This window comes from Tauraco erythrolophus, chromosome 7 (assembly GCF_009769465.1).
Source record: "Tauraco erythrolophus isolate bTauEry1 chromosome 7, bTauEry1.pri, whole genome shotgun sequence".
NCBI classification, from domain to species: Eukaryota; Metazoa; Chordata; class Aves; order Musophagiformes; family Musophagidae; genus Tauraco; species Tauraco erythrolophus.
Window position 1 is genome coordinate 9,242,660 of NC_141471.1, and position 16,241 is coordinate 9,258,900.

The 16,241-nt window shown below is 36.7% G+C and overlaps 1 protein-coding gene across 1 annotated transcript in view; it reads left to right on the top strand.

The window, feature by feature from the left end:
• RBM33 (RNA binding motif protein 33) overlaps window positions 1-16,241 on the top strand; it is a 106,670-nt gene that overhangs the window by 42,709 nt on the left and 47,720 nt on the right. The window contains exon 10 of the mRNA XM_086614997.1: window positions 1,897-1,955. Within this exon, the coding sequence (XP_086471123.1) occupies window positions 1,897-1,955 (59 nt within the window). The remainder of the gene's footprint in view (window positions 1-1,896; window positions 1,956-16,241) is intronic.

Consider the following 16,241-nt stretch of genomic DNA (forward strand, 5'->3'; position numbering starts at 1 on the left):
CTAAATAATCAATACGAGAATTGCTTCTTCGTCTTTTCAGGTATAGCATTGGAATTTACAATCAAAAGCAATTTAATCTTTGTAAAACAGTGTCTAACAACGTGCTGGGTATTATTTTTGAAACATACTTTCAAACCTATGGAAGATTTGACATCAGGAAAAATGAATGCTTGTTTGAGACTTCTTTGCTACTTCAGCAAGTGTCCAAGGATTGAAAGGGCACAGAGTTTGAACTGTCTTTTATGAGTATTAAATTCATTCGCTTAAAATATATAAAAATATATATATCTATATGCTACTGCCAGAGGCAGGATACTGAAATAGACACAAGTGCTCTGTTCAGTTGACATTTCTCTACATTTCCCACCTTATGCAGTTTTTCTGAGCGCCTGTCTGACCTGTAATACCTGAGCTATTTTAGTCCCGGGTCTGTCAAGAGCACCCTGTCAATTTTTTCCAGGTGGCCATGGCTGTTTGATATCGACAGATGTTCATTAGAAGCTAAGATGAGACTATTCAACTAATTTTCTTGGGTAACCTGATACAAGGATTGCACGCAGTCCTTCGGTGCTGAAAGACTGGTGCAATTAGTTTTTGCCATCAGTCCCTGAGCTAATAAACCACAAGAGCTTAGCACAAGTGGATAGAAACCAGACATGGACATGAACTAAGAATAACCACTGATGCATGTTCTTGTCCCTCAGTTACCAAGGAAAAAAGGGATTTTGGAGACGTCTTAGTGAACTCCTGTGTTAGGAAATGCACCCAACTGTTCTCTTAAACTAGCTGTGTTTCTTAATATCTCTCCTGCTCTGAAGTGTAATACAGTAGTTGTCTACAAAGTTGGTGTTTAACTCTGTGCAGGAAGTGTTTTCCTTCAGGGATGCTAAAAACAAATGGAAGAAAAATAACCTTACCAGAAGTGAGCAAATACATTTAGTGCTGTCTGAAATGCTTTATTTAACTTCTCTAGGCCTTTTGTTTAACATTGAAACGCTTGTACTTGAAAAACTTGGAGAGGAAAAAAAAACGCACTGGAAAATTGGAAATCTGTCATTACACTTTGTACTGGGGATTCAAATAAAGATTGAGTCCCCAAGGTTATCCAGCAGTAGATGCTTTGTGCATTACACCATAACATTAAGTGAATGTTTTGGGAAATACTTCTTGTGACTAGTCTTTTGAAATGCAGGTATATGGACAAGCCATCCAGGTTAATCCTCCTGAAATACTAATTTTAGGCAACTTATTTTTCAGGAAGAGGGATCTAATTCTTCTCGGTGTCTGTTTATGAAATAGCAGTCTTTCATTTGAGTTCAGTGATTCTGTGATTACACAAACTGTGATCACAGTTGCATATACCATTACGGTGGCAAGGCCAGATTAAGTAGTTTTTATGTGCTGTTAATTGCCACTGCCTGCCTCTTTTACCCTCCTGTGAACAGTGATTTATACCAGATAGAGCCTCTCATGCCCATGCTTGTTGTGGGAGGTTGGTGGTAAGACTGGGAAATCACGAGGGGTGTGAAGCTGAAAAGGCAGATTAATCGTGTATCCTTCTGTTTGAAACATCAGCTTACCTTTAGAGTCTCTGTCAGCTTTGTCGAAGAGATGTCGTTGGCTGAATAAGTGTTCTAGTTTTCCTTCCTGCAGCAAGAAGCAATTTAATTCTGGAAAACGCAGAATTAAATTATGTAGATTAACTAGGAGATTCCTAATTGCCCTGTTGCATGTTGCAGGGGAGGGGAAGGTTTCTTAAAGTTAATTTAGGAACTGTGACATGTGAGGGTAAACGTGGCAGATTTAATCATGGCTTCTTATTGTAACTGCTTTTGGAAACAGCAGCAAAAACTGTTAGGCAAAACAAATGGTGTTAAAAGGTGCTTCTTGTTTCAGTGCCCTTGCTGCCAGTTCCAGCCCAGCCAAGACCTGCTGTAGGACCCCAGAGATTTCCCGTGAGTAGCAGCTGTTTCTTCTTCCCTGATATGGATAAGCATACATTTGCAAGGAAATATTAATATAGCAAATAAAAGCTGTTCTAGTGAAATATAATTTTAAGGATTTGTAAATATTGACAATACACTCTGCAGTTGAAAATGTTTGTTAAAAGCTTAAGGTCAATGGATTTTTGAGAGTAGAATTAATTCTGTTTAACTGTAAAATTGTTGAACCAGTCTCTCCAGTGGGAGAGAGATGAATGCATCTTGTCTTAAGGAATATGGGCTTCATTTTAATACTTGACTCTTTCCATATAAATAGAATCCTTATTTTATTTGATATAATGAAAGGCTATTTGAAATAATCCCTAAGCTTAAAAAGCAGTATATATATTTTTATTGTAAAAAATCAGCAACATTTCATTTTTATCATTACTTCAGGCATTTAAATGCCCTCATGCATTTATATAAAAAAATAGGAATAGCATTGCATGACCTTGCTTTCCCGTATGGTTTTGACTTCCAAAACAAACAAGCTAGCTTCACTGGGTTAATTTCACTTGACAATTTTTTTTTGATTCTGTGACTGGAGAGAGTGCGTACTTCTGAACCTTTGCTTATCACTTCACGATTTTGTTGTCCTAAATTTTTGGTTCAAGTGGTTTGCGGAGTATCAAAATAACCAAAAGAAAAAGCGGTTTGTGCAATATGGCCTTAACTATTTTCAAATAAAAACCCATATATCATGTTTCCCAAATACATAAAACACAAATATTACCCTCTATTAGTGTGTGCAGTGTTGAAGGAGGAAAGTAGATGCTTGTGAGCATCAGTGTAGTATCACGCAGTAAATTATTTGCATAGAGATCAAACGCATTTGGAAGAAGCAGATTTCGGAAGCCTGCTGTGACTTTTGATTGCCATGTGCATACCTGGTTGTTTTTGACACAAAATATTTTTCTTAGAAGATGTCTAGCTGAGGAATTGTGATGTCTGTATGTTGTACAGTAACTCAGTATTTACATTGCCATGTTTCTCCTGTGAAGTATAAAAAGGTTAAGCAGTAAAACTGCAGTTCTTTAAGTAAATTCATGTTTTATAATTTCATCATCAACACTTTACCAGACATATTTTTCTATTGAAAATTATTGCAGTTTTCAGAGGAAATAATTTTATTCAGGAACCTTTACTACTATGTGGAGACCTTATTAACATTTTAAAAGTAATTCTAATTGTTTTTTATGAAGACAAGTATCTTACATTTGTTTTCCGTTGACACTAAGTCAAAGTCCTTGGAGGACAAGGAATATCTGTGAAGACATTGTAATTGACATCTTTGAAGTGTGTTTACATCAGTGTAGAAAAATTGGAAATTAATTTTTTTAAATTGACTGTGAAATTAGATTTTAATTCTGTTCACTTTTGTTTTTGCAAGTTGAAGTACTGCAAACCTCGCTGATCTTCTATGCAACAGTTTTTAAAATGGAATAAAACAGATTGAACGTTTTTTGTAGGACTCATGTTCCTTTTGCCTGAAGGAAAATACTTGACTGCTTGTGCCTTTTTATGTCAGCAGTGCACTAGCAAAGAGTCGATGTAGTTCTTTTTTCGTGAAGAGGAGGAGGGCCAGCTTAACCAAGAGCATCCAGTGCTGTGGTTTAGTTGCCCTGAGTGGTTTTTTTCCTTCTTCAGCTAGTAACCCGCTATATGACCCTAAGAAAGTTACTTAATCTTCCCATGACTCACTAAGTTATAAAATGGGTATAATATGGACTTGCGTTATGAAGTACTTTATAAATTTTGCATAGGTTATCAGTCATATTAGGATTAGGTATTAAGTGTCACTGTGTACATATCTCGTGTTTGTTTTATTAAATGTAGTATGTTAGCTCTTGAGCTGAAGTCAAATTTACTTTCTGACTTGGAGGTTTTATCTCGCAGAACTACCTTTTTGCTCTGTTACATGTCAGTTGCCTTTGTACCATTCTAATTCACTTGTTTATGTGTAAATGTTGACTTATAGCAGTACAGCAATGGTTAGACAACTTTGCTGACAAGCTGTTTGAAAAAGTTCAAAGAAGTGTTCCAGACTGTAATTCGTGCATCCTTTTCCTCGTTGTAGAAAGAATCTCTGGATATGTAATAACTTGAATTTGCTCTTGTTTTTTAGGATTACTCAATCAAAGGATAATAGTCACTGGATTTTTCTAGTTGCTTTGTTTCTAAAAAACTGTGGGGTTTGAATTAAATATTTGTAGCTGCCTTTCCCCTTTAACTTTGAACCGGATAGTCTATTTTGATTGAATGTGGCAGAGGCAGAAACATTAAAGATAATGAAATTCTTGCAAGGGAGAGACCTAAAAGGGGCTAGTGCCCTCATTGAAGGAAAAATTGCCTCTGAGTTCCCATTTTATCTAGGAGAGAAACTTCTCTGCACAGAGATCTGTGTGTGCTCCAAACATGGGAAGAGCTTCAATCAGAGCTAATCCAATTGAAAATCATAAATCCATTGGAAACCAGGTGTTAGTAATTTAGGGCTAATGAAGTGGGTTGTAACCATGTAATGGTTAATTCTTACAACCTTTTGCTGAAAGATGTAACTGAATAGTTGAACAAAGTTGTAACAAGCACGTTAGCATACTGGTGTGCGTTCTAAATTATAAGAAATAATGTAGTGCTAAATCAGGTTGATGTTGATCGAGATTGAACCTGCTTGGAGTTGGGGCTGATTAAATTCACTTAACCTTGGGTCCAAATTTTAGTATTTCGGGGTAGGGCTTATTACTCAATTATTTCTTACTTAAAGCTTAACCTGTTAAATGTTTAGAGGAAGTAATATAAAGGTCATAATGGGATTAACTGTTTGTGTTCCCTACTTAAAGTTATTTTAACATTTACAAGAATCTTGAATCAAGCAAGGAAGTCGTCTATCTCTTACTCTGTGAGCATTCAAGGTGACTTATTGTAAATGATATTTGAGAGCTATGTTCAACTGATTAGGGCTGAATAAACGATGGATCTGAGGCATGTTAGCAGCTGAGAAATGCAGTGAACTTGTGCTAATTGGGACTTAAAGCCCTGAGTTCTGCAAAGGCTTCTATACCTATCTAAATTGCAAAATACTCTTCAGGTGGCTGTAGTTGATAGTAATCCAATCTTCAGGCATAGTCAATGCTAATATTTTGCCAGGTATTTGAATTAACCTGGAACTGTGCAAGTGCCAACTGCGTGTTTTCTTTAAACTGTTTAAAGAACAGATTAAGCTAACTACTCAGCCAAGCCCTCTGGAGGTCTTGTTCTACCATCTGCCTTTGCTTTAAAGTGGTTAAAATGCCTTTCTCTGAGTTGCTGTCTGTGTCACAGTTGGTATTTCACAAATAACAGTCTACTTTGGGGACCAATGCATTTAAAGGAAGGTGACAGAAGACTTTATTCATAGACTAGTTGTATGGGTCTTGTGAACTTTTCGTGTGTTTTCTGATCAAGATGTTAGTTCATGAGGGTGCCCCAGTGCAGATAGAGAGCCTGTGTTTTTTCTTGTTACACAAGAGGGACCATTGTGGTTCCTGTCCTCCAGTGTTTGTTATCTGAGACGATTTCTCTTTCAACTCCTGTGTTCTGTGAAGAAGGATGAGGTCAAAAAAGGGAAGAAGAAATTAAATGGAAAATGGAAGAGGTGTTTCTAAACACTTTGTATGTAGACTGCTGCTGACTATTATAGAGACCAATTCATTACCTAATGTGAAACTAGGAGCTAAGTTGATGGTCCAGATCTTCTCATCCCTTATATCAGTCCACCAGCACATTCTGTGTCTGAAATATTTCAATGTTTGCCTGAATAAAAATTTACAAAGACTTTTTGCTTCAAACATAATTTATTTAACTTAATGAACACTGAACTAATACTCGTGTGGCACAAGTGTGCAGTTTTTTTGAAGACATATAAAAGTGTAATGAGTGTTGTCATTCCCACTTTGGGATAGAGTGTGGCAGAGGGAATGTGTTTTCGCTGTCAAAATTCTTCAGCCAGAAATTGTGAGGAAATTGTGAGGTATCCCTAGCATCCCAATTTGGGGCTGGAGTTAGGGGCATTTGAAGTGAAGAGGAAGTTGGGGAGAACCTGCCTCACACTGCTCAGGGCGGAAGAGGAATTCCTTGGATCTGAGGCATTACCCCTCTGTCTCTGTGATGGATTCTTCTCTGAAGCCGCTGTGGAGAGAGCAGAGCCTGTAAACGCAGCTATATGCATTTTGCCAGGAGAATTTTCAGGAAATTGAGGTGAATTCCAATTTAGCCGCTGTCCTTAACTTGACACTCTGGGAGTGGTGCGAGCTGGGCAGTTGTCCACCCCACAGACACATTTTATTAACTTCGATCAACTTGAGTTTCGGAGCTGAAGTTAGGAGTTGTCTGAAGTGGCACGAAGCACAAGGTGAAGTGGCACTTAGTGTCTGCCTGACTAATTTATGCCAGGAGGGCTTTGAGATATATATATATATATTTTTTAATACATGAAGCTTTTCTCTTTTGATAGGACACTGTAGTTAGTGCACGAGGTGCCTTTCAAATAACTGTTGAATTCAAGTCTGAAAATGTTGAATTGTGTAATATAAATTATGTTTTATTCAGTCAGACCCTTCTGAATATTCTACATCATATGTCTTTTCAGTTCCCAGGGAGTTTTGACATGATTCATTTTTGAAACTCACCTTACAATTTCTTTTCAAAATCATCTTTATCCCAAAGAATGCTTGATTTTATTTTTTTTTCCCTTAAGCTGCAAAAATCTTAGTAAACTTTCTTAACATTCTCATTCAACATGCTTCCACTTGATCTCCAGGACATCAGGTGGTGTGTTAAATGAATGCTGTGAAAGGCAGTTGATTAGTTTTGATTCAGTTTTTTCACCATTTCTTCAAGTGCTAGTTTGACAAATTTTGAGCTTTCAGGTAGCGTTTGGAATTCAGACACTGCTTTTAACCACTTCTTTACGTTTTAATCTGTGAGATGTTTTTAAACAGGTGCGCAGTTGTTGTCCAGAGCAGAGTTTGCTGTCCCTCGTTTGCCACTTGCTTGAAACATTTCTTTTAGATAAAAAATGTATTAGTGTTATTCAAAATAATTATTAAAGGTACATTAGAATATGATTTACTTCTTTTTCCCCAAGGGGGCCCTTGGACTAACTTGGATCAGCCTGCAACACCACTTTAGGAAACTTGTGGCAGTTTAGTGGATATTAGAACATACCTGGGTCTGTGAGTGTGCCTTTATGTAAACACCTCTTGCAGCACGTAGCAGCAGAAATTCTTGGTGCGTTTGGAAACAAAATTCCTTGTAATAGTGTTTACTGTTTGTTGTGGGAAACACAAAGAGGGAGTGTATTTTTTTTCCCTGTTGTTTCAAATTCGATCGTGAGTTGCTATGAGTGATTACGGGTTTTAGCAACCGTTAGTAAGATCGTGGCTTGTATTTTCCATTACTCATAGTAAGGACAATTTAAACAGTCGTGGATCTCAGTACAGTCAGTCATTTTAAACCAATATTTAATAAGTTGTTATATTCAGTGACTAGTGCATGTTTGCAGCAATATGTATGTAGGAGACAAACTGTTAATAGAAATAAAAAGCCGTTTGTGAAAATGATTCTCCTACTTCCTCACAATTATTCTTCTTTAGCTATGGCTTTACTATAATGAGTAACAGTAAATGAAATTTTCACTCTATTACTGTGTAGCAGTAGCAGATCACAGGTAGTGTAGAAAACGTTTTGTTTTCGTTTAACAGGATACATGGTATCAGGTGGTGTTGATTGACGTTTGTTGGATAGTGCTTTATACGGCATTTCATGCAAATCATGTTTGAATGAGACTGCTGCATCAAATTACATTTCTTTCAGATTATAGCCCTTGCAGATGTGAGACAGAGCTTGTTCAGCAGCTACCAAAAAGCTTTCGTTTTTAATGCTTACTGTTTTCACAACTTGACTGCAAAGCCCTATAATTACAGCACTTAAGATAGTGAAGGAATGATGGGCACTTTCTCTTATCAGATCTATAAGTTGTAGCAAGCAGATGCAGCATGAGATCCCTCCAGCTGTCAAATACTGTCAGCTTGGCATAGAGGGAATGCAGTTTAAAATGCAGGTGACATAATACCCAACATCCTCCATTTGCTAGTGGGCTTCTGATTAATCACGATTACCATACATTATCATACCATCAAATTTAATCATATCAATGAATTCCCATCTGCAGGAGGAGCAGCAGCAGCTAAATATGATGGTAACTGCTATTAAATAAGAGAGAAATAAACGGTTTCTAAATGCAGTAACCCTTTAACATGTCGTGCTAGCTCCAGTGTGCACATGCTCTGTAGGTACTAAAATCAAACAGAAAGCTTGTGCATTTGTATTTCATAGTTACTGTCATTTACCTTTCTGTTAAGTGATTGCTATTTAGCAGTGCCAAGGAAACCAGAGTTGTTGTAGAATACTTTTTTTTCCCCCCAGTGTGTTAATAATGCTCGATTTTCTTCAGTCTCAGCTTTAGTACCTGCTAAGTACTGAATCACAGAATGGCTGAGGTTGACAGGACCTCTGGAGATCATCTTATCCCACCCCATGCTCAAGCAGGGCCATCCAGAGCTGGTTGCCTAGGACCATGTCCAGATGGCTTTTGAATATCTCCAAGGATGGAGACTCCACAGCCTCTCTGGGTAACCTGTGCTAGTGCTCAGTCACCCTTACAGTAAAAAAGTTTTTATTTAGATATGTTCATATATAGTTCATATATATATATAGGTATGAACATTGTTTTTAATGTATTTGTGTGAATGAAATTTGAAGTTTTTTAAGCCTTGTGAGAAAAACACAAATTTTTATCAAGGCAAAGAGGAAAATGTATTATGTATATAGCTATGCCGCCATTAATTAGGCACTGTTGAAGAAATACTTCGCAGAAGTCAAGACTTACAAAGAAATCCACTTAAAATATACGGTTGACTTCCTACTACAATGTAGTAAGACTAATCTAGTGCTTAAACACTGAATGTAGAACTAAAATATATTTAACATTGTAGAGTCCTAGATGATAGTATAGTTATCAGCTCAGTGAAAATAGCTTAAAAAATGCCCTTTTAAAATATAATTCAGTGCATTTGTCATCACAATACAAAAAAAAAAAAAACCACAAAACAAACTGGTGTTTATTCACCTTCTGCACCTTCAGTTCTTGCCATGTGAAAAGAAAAAATGCTTAATTCGTTACAAAATAGTAATTCATGTGACTGTTTACAGTAAAATGAGTTAATTTGGAGGAATATTGTGGGTTGACTGTAGGATACTCAAAAAGGAAAAAATATTCAGGCCTTCATATGCAACACATGAGTAGCACTTGTGGGCATGTTGGGAGCTCTGGATGTGTAAAGTTCTTGCATCAAAGTGTTTGCAAGGTCAGAGATGTGCAAAACATCTCCAAAATGAGATTTCCTTACAGAATTAAAAATCAAGAATTGGGTAGTTTAACTACTAAATGGTCAGGTCTGAAATGTCATTTTCTAATACAGCTCAAAGTCCAGGTTAACAGCAGTTCTAATATTTGTAGCAATCTGAGCATTTTTCATTGAAGAAAGAAGCATCATCCCCAAGTCACGTGTATTTATCTTTGAGATTCTCGTATTGTTTTTAAATTAACTGTAACTGCACTTTCAAACTTGGAGTGTAATGTAGCAATCATGAATTTGATATTCATGATCCAGCTTAGTTCTGACCTCAAGAGTTGTTTCTAATCATCAGTGACTTGCAGGTCCCCAAGATACACTAGGTCAATAAACACTGTAATAATATTTCCATAAGGCAATCTTTGGGAAGTCCAAGGACAAGGTATGAATTTCGTTAGATGTTTTGTCTCATTTGTTCTGAAAGCAAAGGAGATCCAGAACTTTTGGGTCTCTAATTTTTTATGCATCCCTGTAATTGTTCACTTTCAGCACAAAAATATGCAGAAGGATTTTGTTGTCTTTAAATAAAATGATTATGAAATTCTCTTCTTTCAAGGAAGAGTTCATCATTCTAAATGGCATTAATGTCCCTTATACTCTTTCTCCAGTTTCTATCTTACAGTTCTTAATCTTAAAAAGTTAGAGGGCACCAAACAAAAATGATCATGTTCTTCTGCACCGCACCCCTGAAGAGGATTGCAAACCAAAGTGAAACTGAATCTTTCAGATGATTTATTTTAAAACACCTGTTCAATAAATTATTTGGGTTTGTGCTCTAATCTGAGAGGTTTGGGTCAACTCCTCCTTCAGGCAGTGCAGGCTACTACACCTTCTCTGCCACACTTTCTTATTATGGCCTGTCTCTGCTTGCTGGAGACACTTTTCTGTCATCCGTACAAAACAGGTGGATGAATGCATGTTTTTTCTGCACATTAAGGGATTTAAGGCTAGAGTCGAGATTTAGTTAACAATACCTTTCCTGTGGGTGCATTTCATTTAGGAGTGTTTTCTCGGAGTTGTTCTTGAATGGGACCACTTGTACTTCAGATTTTCCTTTTCTAACATACATACCTTGATGTTAGAGCAGATGGAGGTTAAAGAAACTTAACTGTGAAGCAATCCTTCTGTGTAGAACTTGTTACTTGTGGGCCATTACGCTTTGTTGTTTCTCTTATAGAAACATACTGAAGTTGAGAGTATTTTTGTCTCTGTTTGCAACCTAAATTTGTCCCTGCTTGATGTTTTGAGGTGGATGCACTGAAACCTGCTGAGAAGGGATACTTTTAATATACAATTAATCTAATTTTTAGCTTTAGCCTCCTGAACTGTTTGGGGTTCTTGTAGTATGCTGGGAGTATCATTCTTTTTCTGTGTTGCCTAGGTCCTTATTTTAGCTATGTGATGGTGAGTTGGCTTAAATAACAAGGGATTCCATGCCTGTCTCTCCTTGCTTCTACTGGTTTTCCATGATGGCTGAATTCTATTTTGGGACGTTCATCAGTGAAATCGAGCATTGGTGATTTCTCTTACAGATGACCCATCCTTGTGCCTAAACCTCCCAACTCATTTTCTTATCTTTTGGAGTTCCGTAGTATCAGAAGCTTGTCCAAGTTATGCAGTACATTTTAATATTTAAAAATTACTTTTGGCTCAGTTGAGGAAAGGATCAACTCCTTCTTTTCCAGACTCAGTCTGCCTGTAATACTAGGATCTGTGCAGTCCACATACTTGAACCAGCACCTGCGATCTCCGTGCATTTTCCTCTCCAAAAATATATTCCAGAAACTTTGAAAAGACTCGTATTCGTTGTCTTGAGTGTTATGATCACTCTGAACTTAAATACATTACAATATAGAAGAAAAAAATTTAAGGCATAAATTTTTATATAAGGTCGTCTCACAATACTAAATCAGTTGGGAGAATCATGATGCTTGCTAGGTTTTAGTTCAGCTTGATGGAATTACACAATTGCCGTAGACATTAATGAGTCGCTTGAACTATATTTAAGGAAATATGAAAATACTTTTTATTACAAAATTTCAGTGAATCATTCCCTTTCTGCATGCTGTGCACAGTAAATGACAATACTATGAAACTTGAAGAGCCATGATTTGTGGGGTGTGTACATTTCTACTTGAACGTTTTTGAACCATATCCAATATATATGAGGCAGAGCTTCCTACACAAGAGGATAGAAAGTCAGTTCCTTGCTCCAGAAGGTAGGCGTTTTAGGAAAGCTTTTCAAAAAGTCCAGTAGCTGCTGAGATAAGAGGATTAACATCTTGTGACAGATGGCTATAGTTTTAATTGTCATAGGTTATAGTGGTCATTATTCTTTGCATTTAAACCATATAAGAAGAATTAACTGAGTGGCCCTGCTTAGCTGTCAATGGGGTTCTCCTAGCTCTTTGCATTTTAAGTGAGATTAATAAATGAAAACATGTTGTAGAGGCAGGGTGTAATTTATTGAAAGATTCATGAAGTTTCAATGACATTGTTAAGGTATTTAATTAGTCTCATGAAAAAAAAGTAGAGTGACCCTTTTAGAGAAGCTGATAAGTCATATAATAGCTGTTAGATCCTCTTTATTCCTTGCTTTATAAGATTAACTTTGTGCTAAGCAATTTATGCTAAGTTTTCCCTTTTTATTGGTAACCAAAGTTATCTGTGCTTGGTGAATAGATTATTGGAGATAACATCATGTAATTAACAAGAGATGCAGAAAAGTAAAAGTACAATTTGTGTAAGAATTGTATGAGAGAGAATGTTAATTTCTTAACTAGGAAGGATATTTAAAGGGATAAAAGGAAGGCAAAATAGTGCAGTTCTTTGAAAGGATTAAAGTAACCTTATCTCGTGTTCTTTCAGAAGGTGGGATTGCCTGAGTGTGTGAAAGTCATGTTCAATGAGCTATTCACAACTCTAATGAATTGTAGACACAAGTTTGCATTGCGTGTTGTTCTTTCTTTTTTTCCCAAAAATGATTGCTAAGGTGTAAGTTATGCCTTAGCTATATTGAATAATGGAAGGTTTTAAAAGGGAGAGATGTGTATCCTGCAGGCATGTGGAATTGTATAAAAATGTCAGTCGGAGGTGCTGTAGATTATAGTGTGTAGGGAGGAAGAGTGAGTAGATTTATTTTTTTGTCAGAGTTTGTCATCACTTTTTTTTTTAACTTCACAAAATTAAAGATTTAAGACAATAAAATACCTGTCAGTAGCACTTCAGTGTGCTGTTATCTTCTCCTTTAACGTGTTTCTAAAACGTCTGTGATTGTGGTCTCTTTGGAAATCCACATATCCTTATTTCCAGGGTAATTTCCTTCTAGACCTCAGTTCTTGTATTCAAAAAAAGATGCTATGTAAGAATTCTCAAAGTAAAATTACACGAGGATAAATTAAATGATAAGAGTTAAACACATTCCATAAACCCACGAAATACTCCTGGTTAGTGCCAGGGCTGCAGGTGGTGGTTTCCTACAGCACTGAAGTGGCTCCAGTTTTGTGAAGGGGCACGTGTCAGTTGGTTAAGGTCTTCTAGGCCACACTGCGGTGTGGTGGTCTCCATCTGCTTCAGGTCTTGTGCTGATTCCTGATTCTGGGCTCTTTGTGCAACTAGCTTTAAACCTAGCTAAAAACTCCACTGTAGGAGTCTTTCCTTGCGATGCGGTGCACTTCTACTAAGTAATCAATCTGATAATGGTACTAAATAATCAATATTAGTGGTACTAAATCACTAATAATGGTACTATATAATCCAATAACGAGGAGAAGACCCTTCCAAAAAGTTACTCTGTACACTCTACTGGGTCGTCTTCATACAGACATTTGGTAACAGTCTTTGGAGCCATTGTCTGTACGAATGTGATCCAGCCTTGCGGGGTCTCACTGGAAAGGCATGTAAATATTTTTCCGTTTTCCCTAGTGTCAGTGTTGGCCCCAGTGTTGGACGGAAAGGTAGAATGTTGCAACCTTGACTGATCGTAGGAATTTGCAAGTGTCTCTCTTGTTAGGTTGAAACCTGTTAACTTGAAAATAGATATTTTGAAGACTGTGGGACTTCCTAAGTAGGGAAGTTTCCTAAAAGGTATAATAATGGTGAAGTAATAGTTAAATTTCTTTTTTGTAGGGAGTCTTAGTTGTTGTGTGTACTGAATAGTTGGTTGTAATTTGAAACTGTCCAGATAGCAAAACCATGAAAAATGGGAGTAACTACTGTGCATATAAAGATTTATTATGCATCTATGTTACAGTATGCTTATTTTATCAAAAATAGACCATTATGAAAACTGGCTTTTGCACCTGCTCTTCATTAATTTTTGAAGTGAAATAGCTCTGCGTGGTCTTTTCTACAAAATACCAGAGGGCACTTGGGGGTTATTAGCAGCAAATACTTGCTGAATGTAGAGTTTAATGCTAATGGTAAAATAATCCACTCCTAGAATTACAGCTTAACTATTGTTAAGCAAAAAAACCAACAACTACCACCCTCAAAAACTTCAACTAACGGAGAATTGTTACATTACTTTGTACTATTTTTAGGACAATTAGAATTTGTCATAAGTAAAAGTTGAAGTTATAGTATTAGTCTATTCCTATTAAATTGAAAAAAAAAAAATGTAATGGATTTCAGAATAATAGACAAGCACCTCATAACTTAGAAAAATATCCACCAGTGTTTACATATTTTCTTTAAAAAAAAAAAGTTTACTTGTGTCTGGAAGTAGTAGCTCTGACTGAACCATAGAGTTTTAGCTTCACACATAGTATATGAAATTAATCCATCACACAATCAAATTCCTGTTGGAATTGTCCTGAAAGGTTTTTCAGAAGAAAAATCTCAGCAATGTGAAATCTGGGAATACAAGCTTCCCCCCACTTGTGTTACTGTAACTTAGGGCAGAATTTTATTTCACTCTTTAGGGATAGAAGAAACAAAGCTGGTTTAGGAAAAAGCGGAGGTCAGTCTTTTTCGTGGATGTTAGAAGGAAGAGAATAAAACTAATTTCCTTTTTTTAGAAGCAAATATTGGTAATTCATTTTTCTGCAAATAACAAATGTCTTTGCAATTAATTTTGCATGATTGGCCTTTGCTTATCAGCCAAGAAATGTGATCAGTCATATTTTAGTAGTTATTCAAAATGTCATATGCATAAAGTTTAAATCTGTTCAGTGTTCAAATGAATTGGTATTTCTTTGTGATACTCAGTTGTCTGTATAGCATGGAGCTTTACTGTGGTATGATTTATATCAGCCGTACTTGTGTAGTTTTGCCATTTTTGAAAATTTTATCTTTCGAAAAGCCCAACCCTGTGTCTCGCTGTGTGTGGAGTAAGCACTCTGGCAGGGAAGGGTCATTCTTTCAGCACTCCTGAATCCTGACAGTGAGGGACAACTCGTGTTCACTGTAGGGTGTAAAACAATCTTCATGTTACTTTCAACGTGAAATGGAGGAGGAGGGGTTTAGGATTGGAAAATACTTGTGATCTTTAGAAACTTCTCAGCCTCAAATTTTAACTGGAATCTTACTTAAAAAGTAAGTGGAAAAAAACCCCAGAATTCTTAACTGTGAGGGCTGGGAAAAAAGAGAGGCCAATAAATAGGAAGAGTTCCAAACCTCAGCTATTTCCTTCTCACTCTGATTTTATTGGACTGTTTTGGAGTTATTTTGACTCGAACTTGTGTTTTGGGATATAATTGTATGAAATATACGACTAATAAAAATAGAGCAAAAACCGTTTTTCCCAATGTATCTTAGTGGGCATTTGTTGGGATTTTTGGATAACAGTTGGATAATTGTTTATTTTATCTTAAAATCAGTTCAAGTATTTAGAGGACAGTAAATATTTGCTTCTTAAATTAAGACAGATGAATACCTTTGGTGCTGAAGAGAGCTTGAAATCAGCCTTGCTTATATTTTTAACAGTAAAATATCTTACTGATTATTGGTTTCTGTATTTTCTTTTTTGGTAAATAAACTATAATCTTATTTTTTAAAAAGTGCGACCTTTCTTAGATCTAAAATAACTTTATATTACTCAGTTCTAAAACTTAACTAAAGCTTATTTCATAAGGGTTTAAAGTTTGCTAATGATAGGAAATACAAAGCTGCTCTCAGCGCATGTAGTACTACTGGACTTCTGTGATTTGAATCAAGATGTGCTGGTTGCCTGCCTCAGTTTGAATCATTTTAGTTGAAATTTTCCTAAAAAATATTGTTATGCCCAAGTGAGCTATTTAGAAATGTTTTATTATTGTTTGGTTTTTCAAGGAAGAAAATGGAGTTTGGCTGCACTGAGGATGTTTCAGTACATAAGAGCTGGGTGAAACTCAACAGGACCTGCTGTGCATTTGCAGTTCAGGGCTGCTTTGGGATGAGGTAGATCTGGGCATAGTAATGATGGTATGGGTTGGCAGGAGAGGGAAAGCTGCTATGAAGAAGTGTTTATTTAAAATATAAGATCTTTTTTCCCTGGTGCTCTCATTTACTACTTCTTCCCTGGCAGGAAAAAGAGGGGAAGTTGCCTGGACTAAGTGTACAGGCAAGAAAGGCAGGGTCTGGGTGGGGTAAATGGGAGCTCCTGACCAGCTACCGCAAGACAAGATGACCAGCTTTGAGTCAAGGAACTGAGAAGCTGGGTCCATGCTGAGATTAGGAACCACTGGGCAGAGTGAAGGACGTGGTAGGGATGAGAGAATGTATCTGGAAGAGCAAGCAGGACCAGGAGAACAGTAAGGCTAATCGGACAAGTGATTAGTATTGGGGAAGATGCTTGAGACTGGGTTACAAATTTGATCATAGAAGTGGA